This window comes from Puma concolor, chromosome C1 (genome assembly GCF_028749965.1).
Source record: "Puma concolor isolate L17-30 chromosome C1, mPumCon1.1.hap2, whole genome shotgun sequence".
Taxonomy (NCBI): domain Eukaryota; kingdom Metazoa; phylum Chordata; class Mammalia; order Carnivora; family Felidae; genus Puma; species Puma concolor.
The window spans coordinates 106812099-106832723 of NC_141674.1; the positions used below are offsets into that span (position 1 = coordinate 106812099).

The window sequence follows — 20625 nt, forward strand, 5'->3', positions numbered from 1 at the left end:
AACTGCTGAGTGACTTTGACAAGTCATGGTACTTTGCTGGGTCTATTTCTTTTTTTAGAGGGTGGTAGTGGAGGGAGCTATTCCTTCATCCTCAAAATGAGGGAATGGGGCTAGATGTGGTATTTATTAATATATCTAATGATAACTATCCAGTTATCAGTTTACGTGTTTCCCACACATTCCTCATTTTGCCCCACCACATCCCTACGCAGCACACGTTATCAGCCACTTTATGGTTCTTTCCTGGACTAAGATTCCACCAATACTTTCTATTGTGACTTTCACTCTCCTACCCTCTGAGAACACAAGTCACGTGTGACAGGTTCCTTGTTTTCAAGAAGCTTCTGTTCAGATTGGAAAGGTAAAGCTAGACTAGACATTAAATTATTATGGTCTGAACGGAGGGACACACGATAATGCAATAGGAGCTACGTTTGTTACCTGCCACGTAACAAATGACCACAAACTTGGCAGCTTAAAACAACACACATTTGTTATTTCATAGTTTTTGTGGGTGAGGAGTCTGGGTTCAACTTAGCCAAGTCCCCTGTGGCGTCTCACAAGCCTGCAGTCAAGATGCTGGCGTGGCTCTGTTTCTTACTGGAGCCCAGGATCTTCTCCCAAGCTGATGCAGGTATTGGCAGAATTTCTTCCAGACACCGGACTGAGGGTCCTGTTTTCTTGCTGTCAGCTAGGGGTGAGTCTCAGCTCCCAGAGGCCCCTGCTGCTCCCTGCCATGGGTCTTCTCCATAAGCAAATCACAACATGGCAGCTTTCTTCCTCAGAGCCAGCAGGAGACTCTCTGACCCCAGTCTCCTAAGAAGTGTTATATAATGTAACTGTCATCATAGGAGTGACACACATCACCTTTGTCATGTTCTATTGCCTAAAAGCAAGCCACAAGTCCTGCCCCCCCCCCCCCCCCCCCGGCAATGGGAGATTATACAAGTGTGTGACTCACTGGAAGGTGTGTGTGTGTGTGTGTGTGTGTGTGTGTGAGAGAGAGAGAGAGAGAGAGAGATGTCACTGGAAGGTGTATTTGCCACAGGAATCTAAAAAAAAAAGAGAAGTCAGAGTGAATTGGAATCCTCAGGGGAGGCTTTACAGAGGGATTTAAGCAAGAGCTTGAAGGAGTAGAATTTAGACCAGCAAAGAGGAAAAGAGGTGGGCCATCTAGGATCAAAGGACTATACACAAACAAAGGTTTGAAGGTGGGGTTGGGGAGAACCAGCAGGTTGGGAGAACCTGCTGACTTTGTACATCATAAAGGGTAGGAGGAACTTTTTTTTTCTTTAACCAAAAGAAAGCTGGGTAGTGAAGAGAGTCCTGGCCATGGTGTCAGAAAATCTGGGTTCAGTACTGCTATCAACTAGCAGTTTATAGTGGGGCCTGCTGGTTAGCTGAGCCTGGTTTCCAGTAGGTACTTCTATTTACCTTGCTATTGGGAGGACCACGTAAGCTCTTGGGTTGGAAGTGCTCTGCAAATGGTCTGGGTCCCATTTCCAAAGGCAGCTTTGGTGAGTTCCAAGACCCCACTCTCTCCTAGCCCCCTAACCCCCGTCCCCCGCTCTGGGAATCCTCTTTCTCAGTCCGTCACCAGGTCTCTTTCCTCTTTAAGTCTCCTGACCGGCTAGAGGGGGCACCATTCCAGGTTTTGGACTTGGCACCCTTCTCACTTTGTTACCCGCTCTGTTTTGGTGCATCATCCACCACCCCCTACCACCTGGCGCCCACGCTCACCAATCCATGCTCGGGCCAGACCCCTTCCCCAGCGCGATTCACGTGTCCACCCAATTAGTCATCCATCCTGCCTGGATCTCCCCCAAACCCCTCCAATCCACACCCGGAACTGAATTTCTCGTCCTCCCCGCTGGCCTCTTCCTCTTCCCTGGTCTTGGGCAATCACACCGCCAAGTCAAGGCTCTTAGGCCATTCTTTCCTGCCCCGCCCTCACAGAGGGGCTCGGAGGGGAGCCGAGCGCCTTCCGCCCCGGGGGCCTCCTCCCACCACCCTTGCCCAAGACTCGATCTCGTCAATTCTTGCGGGAATCACGCCACCAACTTCTCAGTCGGTACGACCTCGTTTTGTTCACGCTTCCTGCAGGATGAACATTCTGAAACACAAATATAGTAATATGTCTGCTCTGCTTAAAAGTATTCAGAGGCCCCTTAAATACTGGGGAATGAAGTTCGAACTCTTGGACACGATGATCAATATCTGAATACCTCCTTTTATTCTGGCCCACCTGCCCCGTCCCCTCGGCTGCAGTCCTACCGAACTGCCGGCGGCTTTCACTCTGCACCCTGCTCTTTCAAATCTCTGTTTGAACGCACTGTTCCCCCGGTCAGAAGTGCCCTTCCCCACCATCCTTCTCTGCCTTACTAACCCTTCTTACCCATGATTACTCAGTTTAGCGGTTCCGTTTTGAAGGCCCCGCTCCTATGGGCACTCTTGCCAGCTGTGCAGGTCTCTGTATCACAGCTCTCATTACTCCAGAGACCCAAGGCCAGTGTTGTAACTTCTTCTTTAGCTGTCTCTCTTGCTACATGGTGAGTTCTTGAGAGGAGTAATGGTGTCTTCGTTTCTTATTTTGATGTTCTGATCACCTTTTCTTCCAATCTCATCCTTTCTACATATTTTATGTATTTATTTTTTTGAATAGGCAACACATTCATCTAAAAATTCCAAAGCTACAAAAAAACTATATAATGAAAAGTTTCCCTCCAACCCCTGTCCCCACCCCAGCTGCCCAGTCCCCTTCCCCAGAGGCAATCAATATTAGCAGTTTCTGGTGAATACTTCCAGAGATACAAATACTTCCACAGATGAAAACATACCTATGGTGCCCCTTTTATACCAAAATGGTGTCATGTTCTACAGGCTGTGCTGTACCTTGTTTCCACTTATGTACTGTATCCACCAGATCATTTCAGTACCTAAGGAGCTTCCTTATTCTTTATTTACAGTTTTCAATTTTCCATTGTGGTTGTATCCTAAGTTAACACATAAACATTAGGTTATTTCCAGTCTTTTGCAAATACAGATAATACTGCAACGACTATCTTCACACAAATGTCACTTCACACATGTAGAAGTTGGACCTTAGAATGAATTCCTAGAAGTGGACTTGCCAGATCAAAGCGTGTGTGCATTTGTGAGTTTCGCCACGTCATATTGCCCTTCATGGAGTTTAGATACCATCTGACTTATCTTTGTATCCCTAGCCACTATTAGAGAGTCTAGAACTCTCTAATCACAACATGGCAGCTTTGTAATGCTGTGTTGCTGTAATAGTTGTGTAACTATTGACACTCTTCTTCATTAGCTTGGTTATAAAATAAGGTCATACTAACTTTTATGTTCTTTTTTAAAAAAATTTTTTTAACGTTTATTTATTTTTTGAGACAGAGAGAGACAGATCATTAACGGAGGAGGGTCAGAGAGACAGGGAGACACAGAATCTGAAACAGGCTCCAGGCTCCGAGCTGTCAGCACAGAGCTCCACGCAGGGCTCGAACTCACAGGCCACCAAGATCATGACGTGAGCCAAAGTCGGATGCTCAACAGACTGAGCCACCCAGGCACCCCTAACTTTTATGTTCTAATAACTGAATCCTTATCCCACAGTTTTGCAATATCTTAATTATTCCACTATTCCCCTCCCCCACATCCTGAGCAACTACTGGAAACCTGTACATAGTCCACAAATTCTTTCAGGGGGTTGCCTGTTGCTTTTTTTTTTTTTTTTAATCTTTTTTAATGTTTACTTATTTTTGAGAGAGAGAGAGGGAGAGGAAGAGGAAGGGGCAGAGAGAGAGGGAGACACAGAAGGAGGCTCCAGGCTCTGAACTGTCAGCACAGAGCCTGACGTGGGGCTCAAACCCACCAACCAGGAGATCATGACTCCAGCCAAAGTTGGACACTTAACCAACTGAGCCACCCAGGTGCCCACCTGTTGCTTTATGAGTCATCAGATCTCTCTCTGCAAGTTAACTTTTACTATTTTTTTTTTTAACTATGCATTCCTGTCGCTTCTCTTGGATTGTCTTTTTTTTTAAGTTTATGCATTTATTTTTGAGAGAGAGAGAGAGAGAGATGAGTGGGAGAAGGGTGGGGAGGGGGGAGAAAGAGAATCCCAAGCAGGTTCCACATGTCAGCATGGAGCCTGACGTGGGGCTTGATCCCACCAACCATGAGATCATGACCTGAGCTGAAATCAAGAGTCAACACCCAACTGACGGAGCCACCCAGGTGCCCCTCTCCTGGATTGTTCATTAGCTTTGTGGCCTCTCTCTGCCTATTTATTCATCTATAAATAGGGCACATTACAGGGTTGTGAAGATTAAATGAGATTATAGATGTAAAGCACTTAGAAGTGTTTGACACAGGGTAATGTTGAGAGACAGGCCTTCAGGAGTCTGTCATGCTTCTACCCATCTTCCTGGGTATGCCAAAAATTCAAGACTCTGACTGCTCTTTACCAGGATCATTCCCCAGGGTTGTGTTTATAATGAGCAACTTTAAGGAATGAAGTAATGTCTCCCTCCAGCACAAAGAACAAAGGTTTGCTCACTGCTTCCCTATAAAATGGCAGGTTCCCCAAGCTCAGTGTTTCTCAGCTGTGGTGTAAATCCACCAAACAAATGCACAGCATTCATCTGAGCCATTGGTGTCATTCCCATAGACTTGGGGGAAGAGGAATTGACACAAACGTGCTGAAGTTCATGTTACTTCCTGTGTCATAACAGTCTCGTTGTCTCCCACCCAGGGATTCTGGGACTTTTGTCAGCATCCACGAAACAGTAACAGACTAACTCATTAGCCCATCAGTACCATAAAATCAAATACAAGTCTTGAGTACTAATTGCTTAAGTAAGCTATTTTCATTATTTTTGCTCTTACTGTTTTTACTTGCCTTTGCCTGGCATTCTGCACACTGAGTTTGCGTTTGGGTAGTTTGCCAAAAAACATCAACTGCTGCCATTGGCAAAGAATCCTACTGTGCTGTTGGAAGAAACAAAATAAATTTGAAATTAAAGTAACTTCAAAATCATTGCCCAACTTAAATTATTACTTGGCCCCTCTGATATCCAGTTCTAAATCGCTGAGACATGTTTCCTCCACATATGCTTTTTGTACAGTTGGGGCATAGTTTTTATGTAGTTGCAATACATGAAAAAAAAGTTGCGAAAAACCGGGCCTTAGTTCCTGTTACCTAATAGCTGGGTGACTTTGGGCTCTCTACGGTTCAGCTTCCTAATAAGTGAAACAGACAAATGAATTCATGATCCAGTCAGCTCACAAGTTTGTTGGGGCCATGGAATAAACTAACGTATGGGAACACAAAAGGTACTGAACAAATGAACTATTATCATTTAAGACTGTAACTTAAGTCTGTTGAATCACAAACGTCAATTTATCCTAAAATTATTGCTTTAAAGACTACGAACGGAGTTACGAAAGGAAAGAAGAAAAAAACTCGTTCCACGTGACGAGCTCAATCAGTATGCCCGACTCGGCGCTAGGTTAGCTGTTCAAACTACAACTCCCGGCAGGCTTTGTTCCCCAACTGTGTCACATAACCTCCGCCGGGGCCCGGCGCCCTCCCCCGCCCCCACCATCCAGAAACTACAACTCCCAGGAGGCTCCACGGATACCAACCGTCCGTTTTCCCTCCGCCCCCGGCCACCCCTTTACCTCCCCCGGCAGCTCTGTGGCCGACTCGGGTTCCGCGGGCGGCGGAGCGGGCGCGCGCTCCGGGGGTCGCGCGGCTGCCGAGAAGGGCGAGCGCGCGCGGGGAGGGAGTGGAGGCGTAGGGGGGCGGGGGTACGGCTCGCTCGCTCGCAAGATGGCGGACGAGGACGGGGAAGGGATTCACCCCTCAGCCCCTCACAGGAACGGAGGTGGCGGCGGCGGTGGGGGCTCTGGGCTCCACTGCGCGGGGAACGGCGGCGGGGGAGGCGGCGGCCCGCGGGTCGTGCGCATCGTCAAGTCCGAGTCCGGCTACGGCTTCAACGTGCGGGGCCAAGTGAGCGAGGGCGGGCAACTGCGGAGCATCAACGGGGAGCTGTACGCGCCGCTGCAGCATGTGAGCGCCGTGCTGCCCGGGGGGGCGGCCGACCGGGCCGGGGTGCGCAAGGGGGACCGCATCCTGGAGGTGTGAGTATCTGGGCTGCCCGCCGCCCCACCCCGCCCCGTTTCCTCCGCCAGTCCCTGCATCTCCCTCTACTCCTGTCGCCCTCAGGCCGCACCCCCCTCCCCCAGACCCTGAACTGGCCTTCGCGAACCGGTCCCCCTCAGACCCCGCACCTCCGTGGGAGTTGACCCTTTCATCTCCCCGCACCCTGGGTTTCCGCGACCCCCACCTCCCTCCCTGTAACTAGCTTACGTCCCTGCGCCCCCGCCGCTTTACCCCTGCCCCCATTCTTTCGCCTTCTTTTCTGCTCTTTTGCTTCCCCCCTGAGCATGCTGCTTTCTGCCCCTCGCTGACAGCGTCTCCTTTTCTGACCCGGCCCCTGTCGTGTCCTCCCCAAGTTTTCCAGCATCATAGTTTCTTGTTCTCCACTACTGCCGGCCGCCCCTGTGGACCTCCCCTCTGTCCCCTAGACCAAGTAGGCGGGACCTCTGGTGGGCTCCCACTTTTCCCCTGGGAACAGCACCCTTCCGCTGCACTCCTTTTTCTTTCCTTAGATACCCTTTCCCTTTGGTTACGCACCCCTTGCATTTTTCTACCCTGCCGTGTGTCCCTTTCCTCCCCTCCCTCTTGGATGCACGCTCCCTAGAGTGTACCTCCTTTTCTGACCCTGGCTCGCACGCCCTTGTTTTGGTTGTGGTTGTGGGGGAGGGTGTCTTGGACACGGTCGTTTCTTTTCCGTATTACACCAGGATTTTGAATCTAGAGTCTCCCATCACTACATCCCTCGGAGAGTCCCTGTTCTGGCTCCCCGTCTTCACTCCTGCTCGCTCCATGCTCCTACTAAAAGTCAGTTTACGGTGAAGCTCTCCTTCCTTCTCACTTCCCCAAACTATGCCCCTCTCTGGCGTCTCCAGCCTCCTCCCTTTTCCCTGGCATGTCTTTCCATCCTCTCTCCTGCTCTATCCTCTTGTGATCCCGCGCTTGACTTTATCCTGTTCTTTCCCTCCTCCAGGCTGCTTTCCCTTCTCTTTTTAGGCCCCTTCTGCTGCTGCAACCCATCCTCTTCCCTGCTGCAGCCCCTCCCCCCTCACACTCCATCCTCGCTTCCCCACCGCATCCCTATAAAGCTCCAGCCGGATGCCGCCTTTCTTGCAGTTTCCGCGCAGACCCGCTCCACCCTTTTATCCAGGTGTTGTGGCTTTGTACTTTGTACTTTGTATTAAAAAAATTCGTTTGGTGATTGCGGGTGGACTGGTGGGGGGGTTTACGCTCTCATTATCAACATTCTCCTCAGCAGTCCTCAGTCCTGGATCTCTCGCCTTTTTACTGAACCTTGTTTGATTTTCAGACTTTTGCCCTCTCCCTCAGGGCTTGGGTTTGCCCTCATGAAGTCTTTCTCATTTTTTATAAATGTTTTTTCTAATTTCCATAACCTCCAGCCTCTCCTCTAGTAAAATGGTAGGTTTGCTTGGTCAGGGTTTCAAAGAGGTTAGTATCTTGAAGATCTGGACCAAAGAGGAATCCACCCCTTATCCACCCCACCTTATGCCCCTTGCCCTTATCCTGGACATTCTTACTCTACGGTATCCACTCATTCTGTTTCCTCTTCTGAAGAAAGAGCGGCTCACTAGAGTAAGTGTTTGGAGCTATTAAACCTTCCGTTTATGCTCTCTTTTTTCATCAGTGTCTGGTATGCTCTTTTCTTATTCTCTGGCAATACATTCTTAATCCTCAGGCGTCTGCGCCTTCAGATAAAGAATGCAGTAGTGACCTTTTGCTTTATACCTGGGCATCTAATTCTTTTCTTTCTAGATGACTCAAAATCTGTGGCTGATGTTTCCTTCTGGTAGAAGCTCTTGGAATTGTCATTTTCCTTTCCCTTTGGAAGTTAACTTTGGATCCAGCTGTTTATTTTTAAATTTAAAATTGAAGTCTTTATTTAAAATTGTAAATTTCTGATAAAGTTCTAAATCATTTACTCTTTATAAGAGCTAAAGGAACTAAATGAAAATAAATAACTGAGGAAGACTACAGCTAACGTGATCAACCATTTCAAACATATATGTGTATATATATGTGAACTAACATAGTAGCTTTTTGCCTTTATTATGATTCTGCAGCAGAGTCTAGATCTAAATTAGGTACTGGGAGACCTCAGATCTGCTAGGACAAGTAGAAGGACTTGCCTCAGGCCCATGTTCCAGTCCAGGCCCATCCCTCCTTCTAGGGAGAAAACATTGAATTTTCGCACATTCTGGTGGTGACTGGAGAACTTTGTCTTAAAAGAGACAAGAAAGTGGGCAGGGTAAAATAATCCTTTTTGTTTAGAGAACCTTTCTTTGGAAGGCGGTGGTGATCAGACGTCTTACTGGCAGTGGTTTCTCACCTTCCAACTATTTTGATTTCCAAATTCTGTGAAGCTTCTCTGCTACTGGAGTGGAAATGGTGATAGTTGCAACAGAGAGTCAAGCAAGTTAGCAAGTTCTCTGAGACCTCAGTTCTAGAGTCTCTTCCCTTCTCCAAAGTCTCCATTATCTCCTTAGGTTTTCACGTGAGAGGAAGAAATCAGAAGTCAAACAGACATGATTCTTGAGGGATATATGTGCCTGCTACTTGTTTTGCTTTTGGTTAGGTTGATGCTAATTTTCATAAAGCATTCTTTAGACAGCACTCCTTAGAGCTTTTCTCTTGTCTCCCATCCAAGTTCCTTAAGTTAACTTCTCTGTTGTCCCAGGAGAGTTTTGCATGTTGATGAAGTGCCGAGTGGGGTCAGGATTAGGCACAGATAGATTATTACTATGTAGACATAGTTTGTAAGAAGTCATAGGTGCATGTCTGGACCTTGATAATTGCTGTTTGAGATTTGTCCCTGTTTTAGATGTTTTCCTTCTGTACAGATTATTCCAGTTTTCATATGTTGCAGTTGTTTGGACAACTGATAGAGGTGCGAGGTGTGAAAAAAGAGTGCAACTTTGAGATTTAAGGGACGAAAGGCTTGGACAAAAGGAAGAACATCAATTTCTTTGGTACTAGAGTATGAACAAGCCCTCTGGGCTCTAAATTTTATTGCAGATGGTAAGATTTCTACTAGCAATGTTAGTCTCCACCTTGTAATTTTTCCCAGTGTAGCATATATTGAATGTCTTCCCTTTGATCTCTGTATACCTGGAGGGATACTTTGAATAAATAGAACCAAAATAAATATATCTTTGCACTAATTATATAGTATGTGAAGTAACATTTGATTTCAGGTTAATTTTCTTAAGGTTAAAGTAGGAGTCTAAGGACTCCTGACTGATTTCTTGGAGGTGACCTTAGGAGAGTTTAAACATACAGTGGATATGGTTGTGGTACCATCATATTTTTGAGGAATTATATTTGTCTTTTGGCTAGTTTGGTATTTGGGTAGTGTGCTCTTTAATAAGATAAAGATTGGTTTGCACGCATTCAAAATCATGATTATATTCATGCCGGGTAGCGTATATGCCTTCCCTCTTGATAGCTACAAGATAATATTCCCATCACCTTCCCCTTGTTAAAGTTAAACCATAAGAAAAATTGAAGCTGTAGCGGGCCTGGGTGGCTAGGTTTGTTGAGCATCCAACTCCTGATCCTAGGGTCCTGGGTGGGATCAAGCCCTGAATAGGGCTCCACACTGGGCATGGAGCTTGCGTAAAATTCTCTTTCTCTCCTGCTCCCTCTGCCCCTCCCCTTCTCTCTCTCTCTCTCTCTCTCAAAAAAAAAAAAAAAAAAAAAAAGAAAGAAAATTGAAGTTATATGTATATAAATTTGTTTATTTGGAGTTAATTTTAATAATTTAGGGATATCTCATGGGCATTCTTTTTCCTTTTTTTTTTTTTTTTTTTTTTGGTGAGTGGGGCTTCATTTTATGTGAAAGTTTGGATTAAAAAGAGGTTGGTGCCACAAGAAGCATTTTTATGAGTTAAGTGTGAGTCATTTAATGTTGACTGCTAAGTACCTTCCCAGGAACTGCTTTCTCGTTTGTAGCTGACTTCTATTTGGCCCAGAGTCTCCAGATAGATTTTGGAAATAGTGTTTGAAATCATGGTTATTAATCAAAAGAAAATTTTGTGGTAGTGATTCTTGAGCTTTAGTGAGCATAGGAATCACTAGGTGTGCTCGTCAAAAGTGTAGATTCTTGGGCTCACCCTTTAAGGGTTTTGTATGATTCAGTAGGTCTTGCATGGGGCCTAGAAGTGTTTATTTTTTACTCCCTTTGCCAGACAGGTGTGGGTAATACAACCCACATACCCAGCCCAGACCTGGATGACACTACAGGTTCTAGGCCTTGAATTCTCGTTTCATTTTATTTTCGTGATTATACTGAGAGTTATGAACAAAGACTGTACTAATGGTGATTTGTTAGGCTCCTGAATTCCAGCCCTTAGAAAATCAGTTAAGTAAGATAGTGGACTTTTACATCTGCTCATCTAGACTTTATTGAATCTTTCTAAATGTTGTAGTAAAGATGGGTGATGAAGAGGTAAAACAAGTTAATAAAATCATTATATCACTTTGCACTTCATGTAGTGTGTTTGCATAGTGTGTTTACATTTTATCTTAACAATAGCCTTGTGAGATAGGGAAAATACAAATTCCTTGAGGTTGGGGACTGTGTTCATCTATGTTGTTTCCCTAGCCAACATAATGGCACGTAGAGGGTATTATTCAATAAATACTTGCTGAATGAATGTATGAGCATTATTTGTCCCTTTTTTATGAGAGGAAACTGGGTGTTGCACTAATGGGTGTTAACCAGAATTAAACCCAGGTCTTTGGATTTTAAATCTGGTATATTTTCCATTTCTTTGTTTTCTCAGCTATTTTTCTAACTTTTTTTTTTTTTTAAGTTTATGTTGAGAGCAAGCGTGAGTGGGGGAGGGTCAGAGAGAGAGAGAGAGAGAGAGAGAGGGAGAGAGACAATCCCAAGCAGGCTCCGTGCTCAGTGTGGAACCCAGCTTAGGGCTTGATCTCACAACTGTGAGATCATGACCTGAGCTGAAATTATAAGAGTTTTGGCTGCTTAAAAGACTGAGCCACCAAGGTGTCCCTGTTTTCTGAGCTATTTTTGACTCTTAGTAGTCAACTATTCTTGACTGAATAGTCACTTAAAATTCAGTCACATCCTTATAAACTTGGATATTAGCTTGAGCTTTGGTTCTATTATTACAAAATATAACTGTCTTATATCTTTATTTACCGTCTCTCTGGTTGTAAAATTGAATGGGTGACGGGGGAACAAAGTGGTTATTCTTTGCCCTTGTTTGTTGCTATCTTTATTGGTTATCAGTGAGGAGAGCCTGACATAATCGTAATTGCAGTCCCAGGACACGCTTTTAATTCCCTAGGTAGTTGAGGTAGCAAACAAATAAAACTAAATTTGAAAATACCATTAGCTTCCCTTTGGAAATCACTTCCACAACATTGCCATTACCAGGAACAAACCTGTTGTTTAGTAACATGAAGATGTGTCTAGGTCATATAAATGATTGTGAAGAAGGGTTCAGTCAGCACCCACTGACTAGTTTGTTCCAGGTGAGGGTTTGTTACCATGCTCTCAAGGATAATTATTTTTTAAGATAAGTTCTGTTGGGAGTGATTCTTAGGATAAGCAAAAGGGTCACTTGACAAGTAGACACTTACAATTTTTGATCACTGCACGGTGCTTTGGGAGCATGATCTGTGGTGAATTTATTCGGTAGATGGTGGCATTTCTGACACTGGATATTGTGGTGGGTTAGGTTAGAGGCATTTAGAATCGTTCTCTTTGACTATCTGCTGTGTAGATGATTTCTGTGCTGCTCTAGCAGTCCTGTAAAAAAAAACAAACCTATGTATGGGTGGTATGACTCCAGCTCCATGTGTGGAAAAAAATACATAGGCAGTTTAAGTTTGTTCATTTATCTTGAGAGAAAGGGGGTGGGGCAAGGGGCAGAGAGATGGGGAGAGAATCCCTAGCAGGCTATGCATGAACCCATGGACTGTGAGATCATGACGAGAGCCAAAAGCAAGATTTGGATGCTTAATGCACAGTTTTAAAATATTTCTTAAAAACTTGCAATTCTCTTGGGGTGGCCTGGGTGGCTCAGTCAGTTAAGCATCTGACTTTGGCTCAGGTCATGATCTCATGGTTCGTAGATTCTGGCCCCGTGTTGGGCTCTGTGCTGAAGCTCAGAGTCTGGAACCTGCTTCAGATTCTGTATCTCCTCCTCTCTCTGCTCCTCCCCCTCTCATGTTCTGTCTCTCTCTCTTTCAAAAATGAACATTATATATATATTTAAAAACTTTCAACTCTGTAAGAAATACATTTTATATTAGAACCCAATATAAATACAAAAAAAAAATCCATGTGAAACAAGTTTCACTAAACTGTATTTACTGGTATCATGCCTCCTGACAGTTTTTAGTCTGTTCAGTATTTTGGAATTTTTTGTTTTTTGAATGCTGATGGTGAACGAATAGTCATGAATTTCATGACTATTAGGTTATGGTCCATTGTTTGAAAAACAGTAATTTGGGCATCACTTTTTTTTTTTTTTTTTAATTTTGTTTTTTCAACGTTTATTTATTTTTTGGGACAGAGAGAGACAGAGCATGAATGGGGGAGGGGCAGAGAGAGAGGGAGACACAGAATCAGAAACAGGGTCCAGGCTCTGAGCCATCAGCCCAGAGCCTGACGCGGGGCTCAAACTCACGGACCGTGAGATCGTGACCTGGCTGAAGTCGGACGCTTAACCGACTGCGCCACCCAGGCGCCCCTGGGCATCACTTTTCTGATGTTGGCCTACTGATATCACCTTATGTTCAGTCTGGTTCCATAATTAAGCACAAACTATGTGTAAATTACCGTTAGGCTTGTACAAGTCACAGTCCCTGCATTCCCTGTAGCAGAGAAGGTACATATATAAACAATTTACTGTGTGTAAATCAAAATGAATTAATGGAGATAAAGGAAAAATACAATGGTAGTTTAAAGGGGAAAGTGAATATGCTTGAAATGATTGGTGGGTAGATAGGTCAATTTAAGGCACTTAAATGGCGATTGAAGGACAAGTATAATTTCAGTAGGCAGAAAAGGGGGAGGGATTTCATAGGCTGAGGAAACTGTGTGACCAAAGGGAGGAAGATATGAAAAGTTCTTAGGATAACAAGGAATCTAAAATTGCTGTTTATGTGTAGACAGTTGTGCTTGAAGTTAGATCAAAAAGGGCTTTGGGGTACCTGGATGGCTCAGTCGGTTGAGCGTCTCACTCTTGATTTCCGCTCGGGTCATGGTCTTGTGGTTCATTGAGTTGGAGCCCCAAGTCAGGTGCTGACGGTGGGGAGCCTGCTTGGGATTCTCTGTCTCCCTCTCTCTCTGCCTCCCTCCCCTGCGTGTGTGTTTTTTCTCTTTCTCTAATAAATATTTAAAAAGGGCTCTGAGGGGTGCCTGGGTGGCTCAGTCGGTGGTTAAGCAGTTAAGTGGCTGACTTCATCATAGGTCAGGATCTTGCATCAGGCTCTGTGCTGACCGCTCAGAGCCTGGAGCCTACTTGGGATTCTGTGTCTCCCTCTCTCTCTGCCCCTCCCCCTCTGTCTCTCTCCATCTCAAAAATGAATAGAGGTTAAGAAAAAATTTAAAAATAAAAAGGGCTTTGAATGCAATGCTACCAAATTTGGATTCTGTTCTGTTTTTGAGATCAGAATATAATATGTGTGTTAATATTTAGGACTCCCTGTGAATTTACTTTTTATTTCATTATTTACCTGAAGAGGTTGACTAACTTTTCCAAGGCCAAAGAGGAAAATCACTATTAGAATTAGAAGAATTTCAGAGCATCTAGTCTCTTGGGCTGTCTTGTACTATATAAAGAAGGGAACAAAGAACGACTAAGCTCTTAACACCCAGAGCAGGGAACAGCTGATGAGGAGCTGGTTGCCTTTATTTTGTGTGTTTTACCTCACAATCTAGCTTCTTGAATATCCACTTCTCTTTCAAGTGTTAAGTGAGTATACATACTGTTGTGTTTATAGTTGATAAGTGATCGTTATATGCTGGAGGTCCAGTGTGCTCTGCCCTGCTTATGGTGTTTGAAGATACCTCCTTTAATTTAAATCTTTTGTTTCTGTATATAGCATATTGTTGGGAGTTGAGGAGACTGAAGACAGACAGGCAACTTAACATAATACAAAGGTTTTACCCGTTGTCTGCCTTCAGAATGAAAATTCATACAAAGACCTTTTTTTTTTTTTTTTTTTTTAAGCAGGTGGGGAAGGGGTAGAGAGAGAGGAAGAGAGAAAGAATCCCAAGCAGACTCCTCACTGTCTCTGGAGGAGCCTGACACGGGGCTCAAACTCGCAAATGAGGGAGATAATAACCTGAGCCGACGTTAAGAGTCATACGTTTAACCTACTGAGCCATGTAGGTGCCCTTACAGAGACACTTAAAAAGTGTCTTTTTGCTTTCTCTCAGTAATGCGAGGGGTACTTCAGGATTAAATTGTGTGGTATTGTATTAGCCACATGCTAGGTAGTATGTGTGTAGTCTCTTGTTTATTACTCAGTGTTCCCTGCTAACCAAGTAAGGGTTGAGATAGTTGAGAAAATACACCTGTCTACAAGGTATTAAAGTTGCAGAGTAAGGAACTGTATTTGAGTATTCTTATGTGTACTTCCTTCCACGAACTTCCGTTGTTATGAAAGCATCTTTTAAATGATTTATTTTTGCTCAAGCCGTCAGACCTCAGAGCAAAGCTAGACTGACAGATCTATGTATTCTGTGGACTTGAAACACAAGTAATTAGTTTACTTCTCTTTGGAAAACTACAGAGTGTCTGCAGAGAGTCAGCTGCTTGTGGATATTCTCCCAGCTGTGCTCAAGCAACTGATTACTCCTAGACAACCATTCAGGACAAACCAGGAAGTTATCTCCCTGCTGCCCGGCCAGGACCGCGGTACTTTTATATTTTTAGGTCTGTCTAGTTTGTTCATTTAGCATGTTTTAAAAATTGGGAGATTGAAGCGCCTGGGTGGCTCAGTCGGTTAAGGGTCCGACTTCGGCTCAGGTCATGATCTCACGGTTCATGAGTTTGAGCCCAGTCTTGGGCTCTGTGCTGACAGCTCAGAGCCTGGAGCCTACTTCAGATTCTGTGTCTCCCTCTCTCTCTGCCCCTCCCCCACTCATGCTCTGTCTCTCAAAAATAAATACATGTTAAAAAAAATTTTTTTTAAATGGGAGATTGATTAAATTAATTTTTGGTGATCTTGGAAAATGTGAAAGTTTTGAGCTTCTACTTCTTTTGCTGATCAGTTTAATCATCTATAAAGTTTGTAACTTATAAAGTGTGTAGTTTGTTTACTGAATGCACCATGGGTTACTGGAATTTTTTTAACCCAGTATTTTGGTAGGGTTAAAAACTACTTTTTGGATCTGTTTTCTAAAGATGTAACCTGCATCTGTCTTTACTTGGAAACAGCAATGACTTTTGTTCTATAGCTGGTATTTTGAATCTAAGTAAGTGTGACACTTTTATGAGTTATGTGTTGATAGATTACTTTAGATTTCCCTGCCATACCCAGTTGTCCTTTATGTTGCTGATTGGAAAAGGTCTTACTGTACCTTTCTTCTTGTTCAATGTGTTGAAATAGACCACAGTTTACAGAAGCTGTATTCGGTGTTCCTCAGCTTCCAAAAGACATTGCCCACAATTAATTTGAATTAAAGAGTGTTATTTGACTGCTAAAGGGCTATATCCCTTCAAAAGTATATCTTTTAATAACTAAATGTTGTTGTTACTAATTTTTAAAGGCTGTCATAGGTGAAGGTATTTTGAGCCTTTTTTTTTCCCCAGTAGTGATAGATTTACACTTTTGTTTGTGCACTCATGTATAGTACCTCTTGAGAGTAATTGAATATTTAGGAGATAAGTATTGGGATTCAGGGTGCAGGCTGTTACCCTAGAACAGATCACAGGAGGAGTCATGTGGAGTCATGCTTTAAAACACATTATGTAGTAATCCAGAAATAGTCGTGAAATAGAACTTAAAAAAATTAAGATTCCATCTTTTGTAATTTATGTCACTTGCAAACTAAGGTTGTTGATAAAGCTGGTGGATTTTATTCTTTAATTAACTTTCATTGTGATCAGTATACCAAATTAAAAACATCTGGGTGTGGCATTTAAATTTGCCATGTAGGCAGTGGTTCAAAATATAGCAGATCTCAAACTCTTGAGTTGGTGTTGGAAATGATTTAGGACTAATTATGTTTGTTTTCTGGTGTATAACTGAGGGAGAAGTTCTCAGCAATAGTGTACTGAGGAGGCTGTCAGGCTAAAGAAACTAGTAGCTTTCTTACCCCTAACATTCATCATCCCACAGCATAAAGAAGTAACCCATTTTCACATCCAGCCTTATATTTCAAGAGAACCATGAGTTGCTACTTGTTGATCATATGTTTAAAGACAAAAATTTAAAAACAAAATCCTATCAAAATAAGTCAATATTGTATATAGTTTTAGTATCAGAACTTTCTTTAATACCTTATTGGTAATTCATATCTGTCATGTGAAGGAACGTATTGTGCTTAAATTTTTTCATACCAAGTGTGGTGCATTTAATTTTCATGAGATGAAACAGTGTAATTACAATAGATTATTCCCAGAATTCACATGAAATATAGACTTGCTTTTTTTTTTTTTTTTTTCAATGTTTATTTATTTTTGGGACAGAGAGACACAGAGCATGAACTGGGGAGGGGCAGAGAGAGAGGGAGACACAGAATCGGAAGCAGGCTCCGGGCTCTGGGCCATCAGCCTGACGCGGGGCTCGAACTCACGGACCGCGAGATCGTGACCTGGCTGAAGTCAGACGCTTAACCGACTGCGCCACCCAGGCGCCCCTATAGACTTGCTTTTTAAATGTCAGCATGTTTATTTCTTACTCCTTCTAACCTCATTTGCTATCCTTGGAGTCAGTGTTTATATTTTAAAAAATTAATAAAAACAATTTAGTTACTTTTATTTTCAACATATTTGAATAAAAGAAAACATAGCCCCACTTTGAAATTGCTTACATAATTGAATGCCATATTTTACTCTTAAGCATTATTTTTATTACCTCCTATAATAGAAAACAAAATGATCACTAATACTAAAACTTGAAAAATGTAGAGCTTGCATAATGGTTTTAGTACTTCCCCCTGAACACTGAAACCAATGTAAAAGTTAAAAATAAGGAGTGCATGGAGGAAAACCATTATTGAATGTTTTTTGTGCTAGCCTTAATGATTTTTTTTTCATTCATTCAGGGAAAAATTTTAATGAGCGCTTCCTACCTGATGAACATGGGATTAGACACGGATAGAAAGCTGAATAACATGTAGTCCTTGCCTTTAGGAAATTTATGGTATGGTGGGGAATGGGAAGATTAACAGTTTGTTGTTGGAGTAAACCTTGGGAGGGCCAAGGAAATAAAGATGGTACCTGCCTGGACTGGGGTTGGCAGGGGAGGAAGGACAGAAGCCTCAGGTCATTTCTTAAGCCCAGTTGACCTGAAGTCTCAACCTTCCTCTCCTCTTCTAGTCTGCCAATGGGATGAACAATTATCCTTAAATCCCCCTAGGTACTTTTCTGCCCTTAGTTATCTAAATTAGTAAATGCAAGTGCCCAGGAACCTTGTGCATTTTAGCAGAAGTCTCCCAGACAAAATGTACTAAAACTATAAGGATTATGTAATTTATCACCCAAACCAAGGCACTTGAAAATGAAAGAGGACTTAATTATTCCAGGACAACAGATATAAACTAGGTGTGTCTTAGCAACCTAGAACACAGGTCTATAGCCTAAATGATTTAAATATAGGAGGCTGGGTTTTTTGGGTTTTTTTTTTTAATGTTTTATTTATTTTTGAGACAGAGAGAGCGTGAATGGGGGGAGGGTCAGAGAGAGAGAGGGAGACACAAAATCCGAAGCAGGCTCCAGGTTCTGAGCTGTCAGCACAGAACCCGACGCGGGGCTTGAACTCACAGACCACGAGATCATGACCTGAGCCGAAGTCGGACGCTCAACCGATTGAGCCACCCAGGCACCCCTGGGTTTTTTTATTTTATTTTATTTATTTTTAAGAGAGAGAGGGTGGAGGAGGAGTGGAGAGAGGGAGACAAAGGATCTGAAGCGGGCTCTGCACTGACAGCGGAGAGCCCCACATGGGGCTCGAACTCAAAAACCGTGAGATCATGACCTGAGCTGAAGTTGGACGCTTGACCGACTGAGCCACCCACCCAGTCACCCCTGGAAGGCTGTTTTATTTTTATTTAAAAAATTTTTTTAAATATATGAAATTTATTGTCAAATTGGTTTCCATACAACACCCAGTGCTCATCCCAAAAGATGCCCTCTTCAATGCCCATCACCCACCCTCCCCTCCCTCCTACCCCCCATCAGCCCTCAGTTTATTCTCAGTTTTTAAGAGTCTCTTATGCTTTGTCTCTCTCCCACTCTAACCTCTCTCTTTTTTTTTTCCTCTGGAAGGCTGTTTTAAAATAAGACTGGGGTTCTGTTAAGGAGGGAAATGAACAAGTTTGTTTGTATTCTTGGGGACTAGTGGTTACATAGGCCTTACATGTAATTATTGAATAACAATGAGCTTTTTTTGAATAGCTTGATTGTAATTTTATACCTATTTTAAAAATATCTTAAAGCCTTTTTATACTTTTTTCAAAAATAAATCTACTTGCATAGGTAATATTTGTATACTGAATTGCCTTGAATTAGAAAGTTTGAGGAATCTGTTACTTCTTCCCAAGTAATAAGCCCTTATTACTTCTGGCAGGAGGTATTAAGGTTGAAATACATGTGTGCCTTATTTGTACTTTTCCTGCCTCGGGCAGTATTCTCTGTGAATAGAACACCCAGCTAAGGGTGAAGAGTCCAGTTGATGATAAGCAGCTTATTTGACAAGGTACTTATTATTTTTTTCTCTCTTTGGGAAGATCAGACGTGATTGACACACTTCTCTGTTTCTCAACTTTGTCAGAGCCATATTTTATTGTTATCAATACTCTCTTTTGCCCAGTGTTAAAATTCCTGGGTATAAGTGCTTTAAAATGTTGGTATAAATACTGAATTTTGCTTTTGATACTTAATACACCAAGGAATTTGTGAGCTAGGGCTTTGCATAGAATGCTGGAAATCATTTAATTTGGTTTACACGTAGTTGACATTTTTTGTTTTTTCCCCTCATTAACCAAAGATAAGCTTAGAACAAGAGAGACAGGGAGAGAGAGAATCCCAAGCAGGCTCCCTGCTGCCAGTATGGAGCCCAACAAGGGTCTCGATCCCATGAACCATGAGATCATGACCTGAGCTGAAATCAGTAGTCGGATACTCAAATGACTGAGCCACCCAGGCTCTCCATGGTGAGGTTTTTTGTTTGTTTGTTTTTTGCTTTTTTTGTTTTTGGCTATAGTTTGAGTCCAGACATTTTACTTTTAATATTTTCTTTTCCTAGTAACAAATAATTTGTCAGAATTATTACATTACATGATAATGCTCTTAAAAATCAAGAAGAAAAAGCAAATTGATTGTAATTTTGAGACCCTAATGTAGTTTTCTGCTCAGTTATATTCAGCAGTTGTTCAGGTTGGAAAATGGTTACATTAAATCCTAACTGAGGAGAGGAAAGATAGTTTTAGTTTTTGTTTTTGTTTTTGTTTTTCTAATTGATGGACAGGGAAAGAAATAGGGACTCTTGAAATTATTTTGTGAATCTAGCTTCCTAAGTGGAAATAAAATACTGTTTAACTCTTTTAAGCTGTGGCATTTTTTTTCTAGCTTTTTAAAATCATTATTTTTTTAAGTACTCTTTACGCCCAATGTGGGGCCCAGACTTATAACCCCAAGATGAAGAGTTGCATGCTGTACTGACTGACCCAACCAGACACCCCTAAGGTGTAGCATTTTTTTTGACTTGAAGATTTCATATCTTGGTTTGATTTTCATGACAGAAATAGACTAGCACACTCCCATCTTGTTATTGAATTATTTACTAAGGAGTCATGATAGAGTTCTAGTCTTCTGATCTGGAATTTCAGTGTTTGACATCTAAGGTCAGATCCACTTTTGCATATATTTTTTTGAGATTTCGTTCTTGATTTTTAAAATTTAAAACATTTAGTTGTTTTTCTGTTTTATTTAAAAAAAAAATTTTTTTTTTTAACGTGTGTTTATTTTTGAGACAGAGAGCGACAGAGCATGAACGGGGGAGGGTCAGAGAGAGAGAGGGAGACACAGAATCTGAAACAGGCTCCAGGCTCTGAGCCGTCAGCACAGAGCCCGACACGGGGCTCGAACTCACGGACCGCGAGATCGTGACCCGAGCCAAAGTCGGCCGCTTAACCGACTGAGCCACCCAGGCGCCCCTGTTTTTCTGTTTTAAAGTAGTTTTAGTTTCACAGCAAAACTGGAACAGATTCAGAGACTTCTATATAC

At 42.8% G+C, this 20625-nt stretch overlaps 1 protein-coding gene and 1 long non-coding RNA gene across 6 annotated transcripts in view; one reads left to right on the top strand and one right to left on the bottom strand.

The window, feature by feature from the left end:
• Nucleotides 1-985: 985 nt before the first annotated feature.
• Nucleotides 986-5806, bottom strand: LOC147578355 (uncharacterized). 4 transcript variants are annotated; one of them, XR_015255118.1, is made up of 5 exons: nt 5698-5806; nt 4916-5004; nt 2893-2993; nt 2396-2690; nt 986-2113 (listed from the first exon to the last, which is right to left on the bottom strand). It is a non-coding gene; the product is annotated as an uncharacterized LOC147578355 (long non-coding RNA). The 4 variants fall into 4 exon arrangements; XR_015255119.1 differs by lacking the exon at nt 5698-5806 and adding an exon at nt 5216-5581; XR_015255120.1 differs by lacking the exon at nt 5698-5806 and having other exon boundaries at nt 2396-2629; nt 4916-5581.
• A 42-nt stretch (nt 5807-5848) lies between these two features.
• Nucleotides 5849-20625, top strand: part of SNX27 (sorting nexin 27) — a 70081-nt gene continuing 55304 nt past the window's right edge. For both annotated transcript variants that reach the window (XM_086718227.1, XM_086718226.1), the window contains exon 1: nt 5849-6159. In XM_086718227.1, coding sequence (XP_086574353.1) covers nt 5849-6159 — 311 coding nt within the window. The remainder of the gene's footprint in view (nt 6160-20625) is intronic.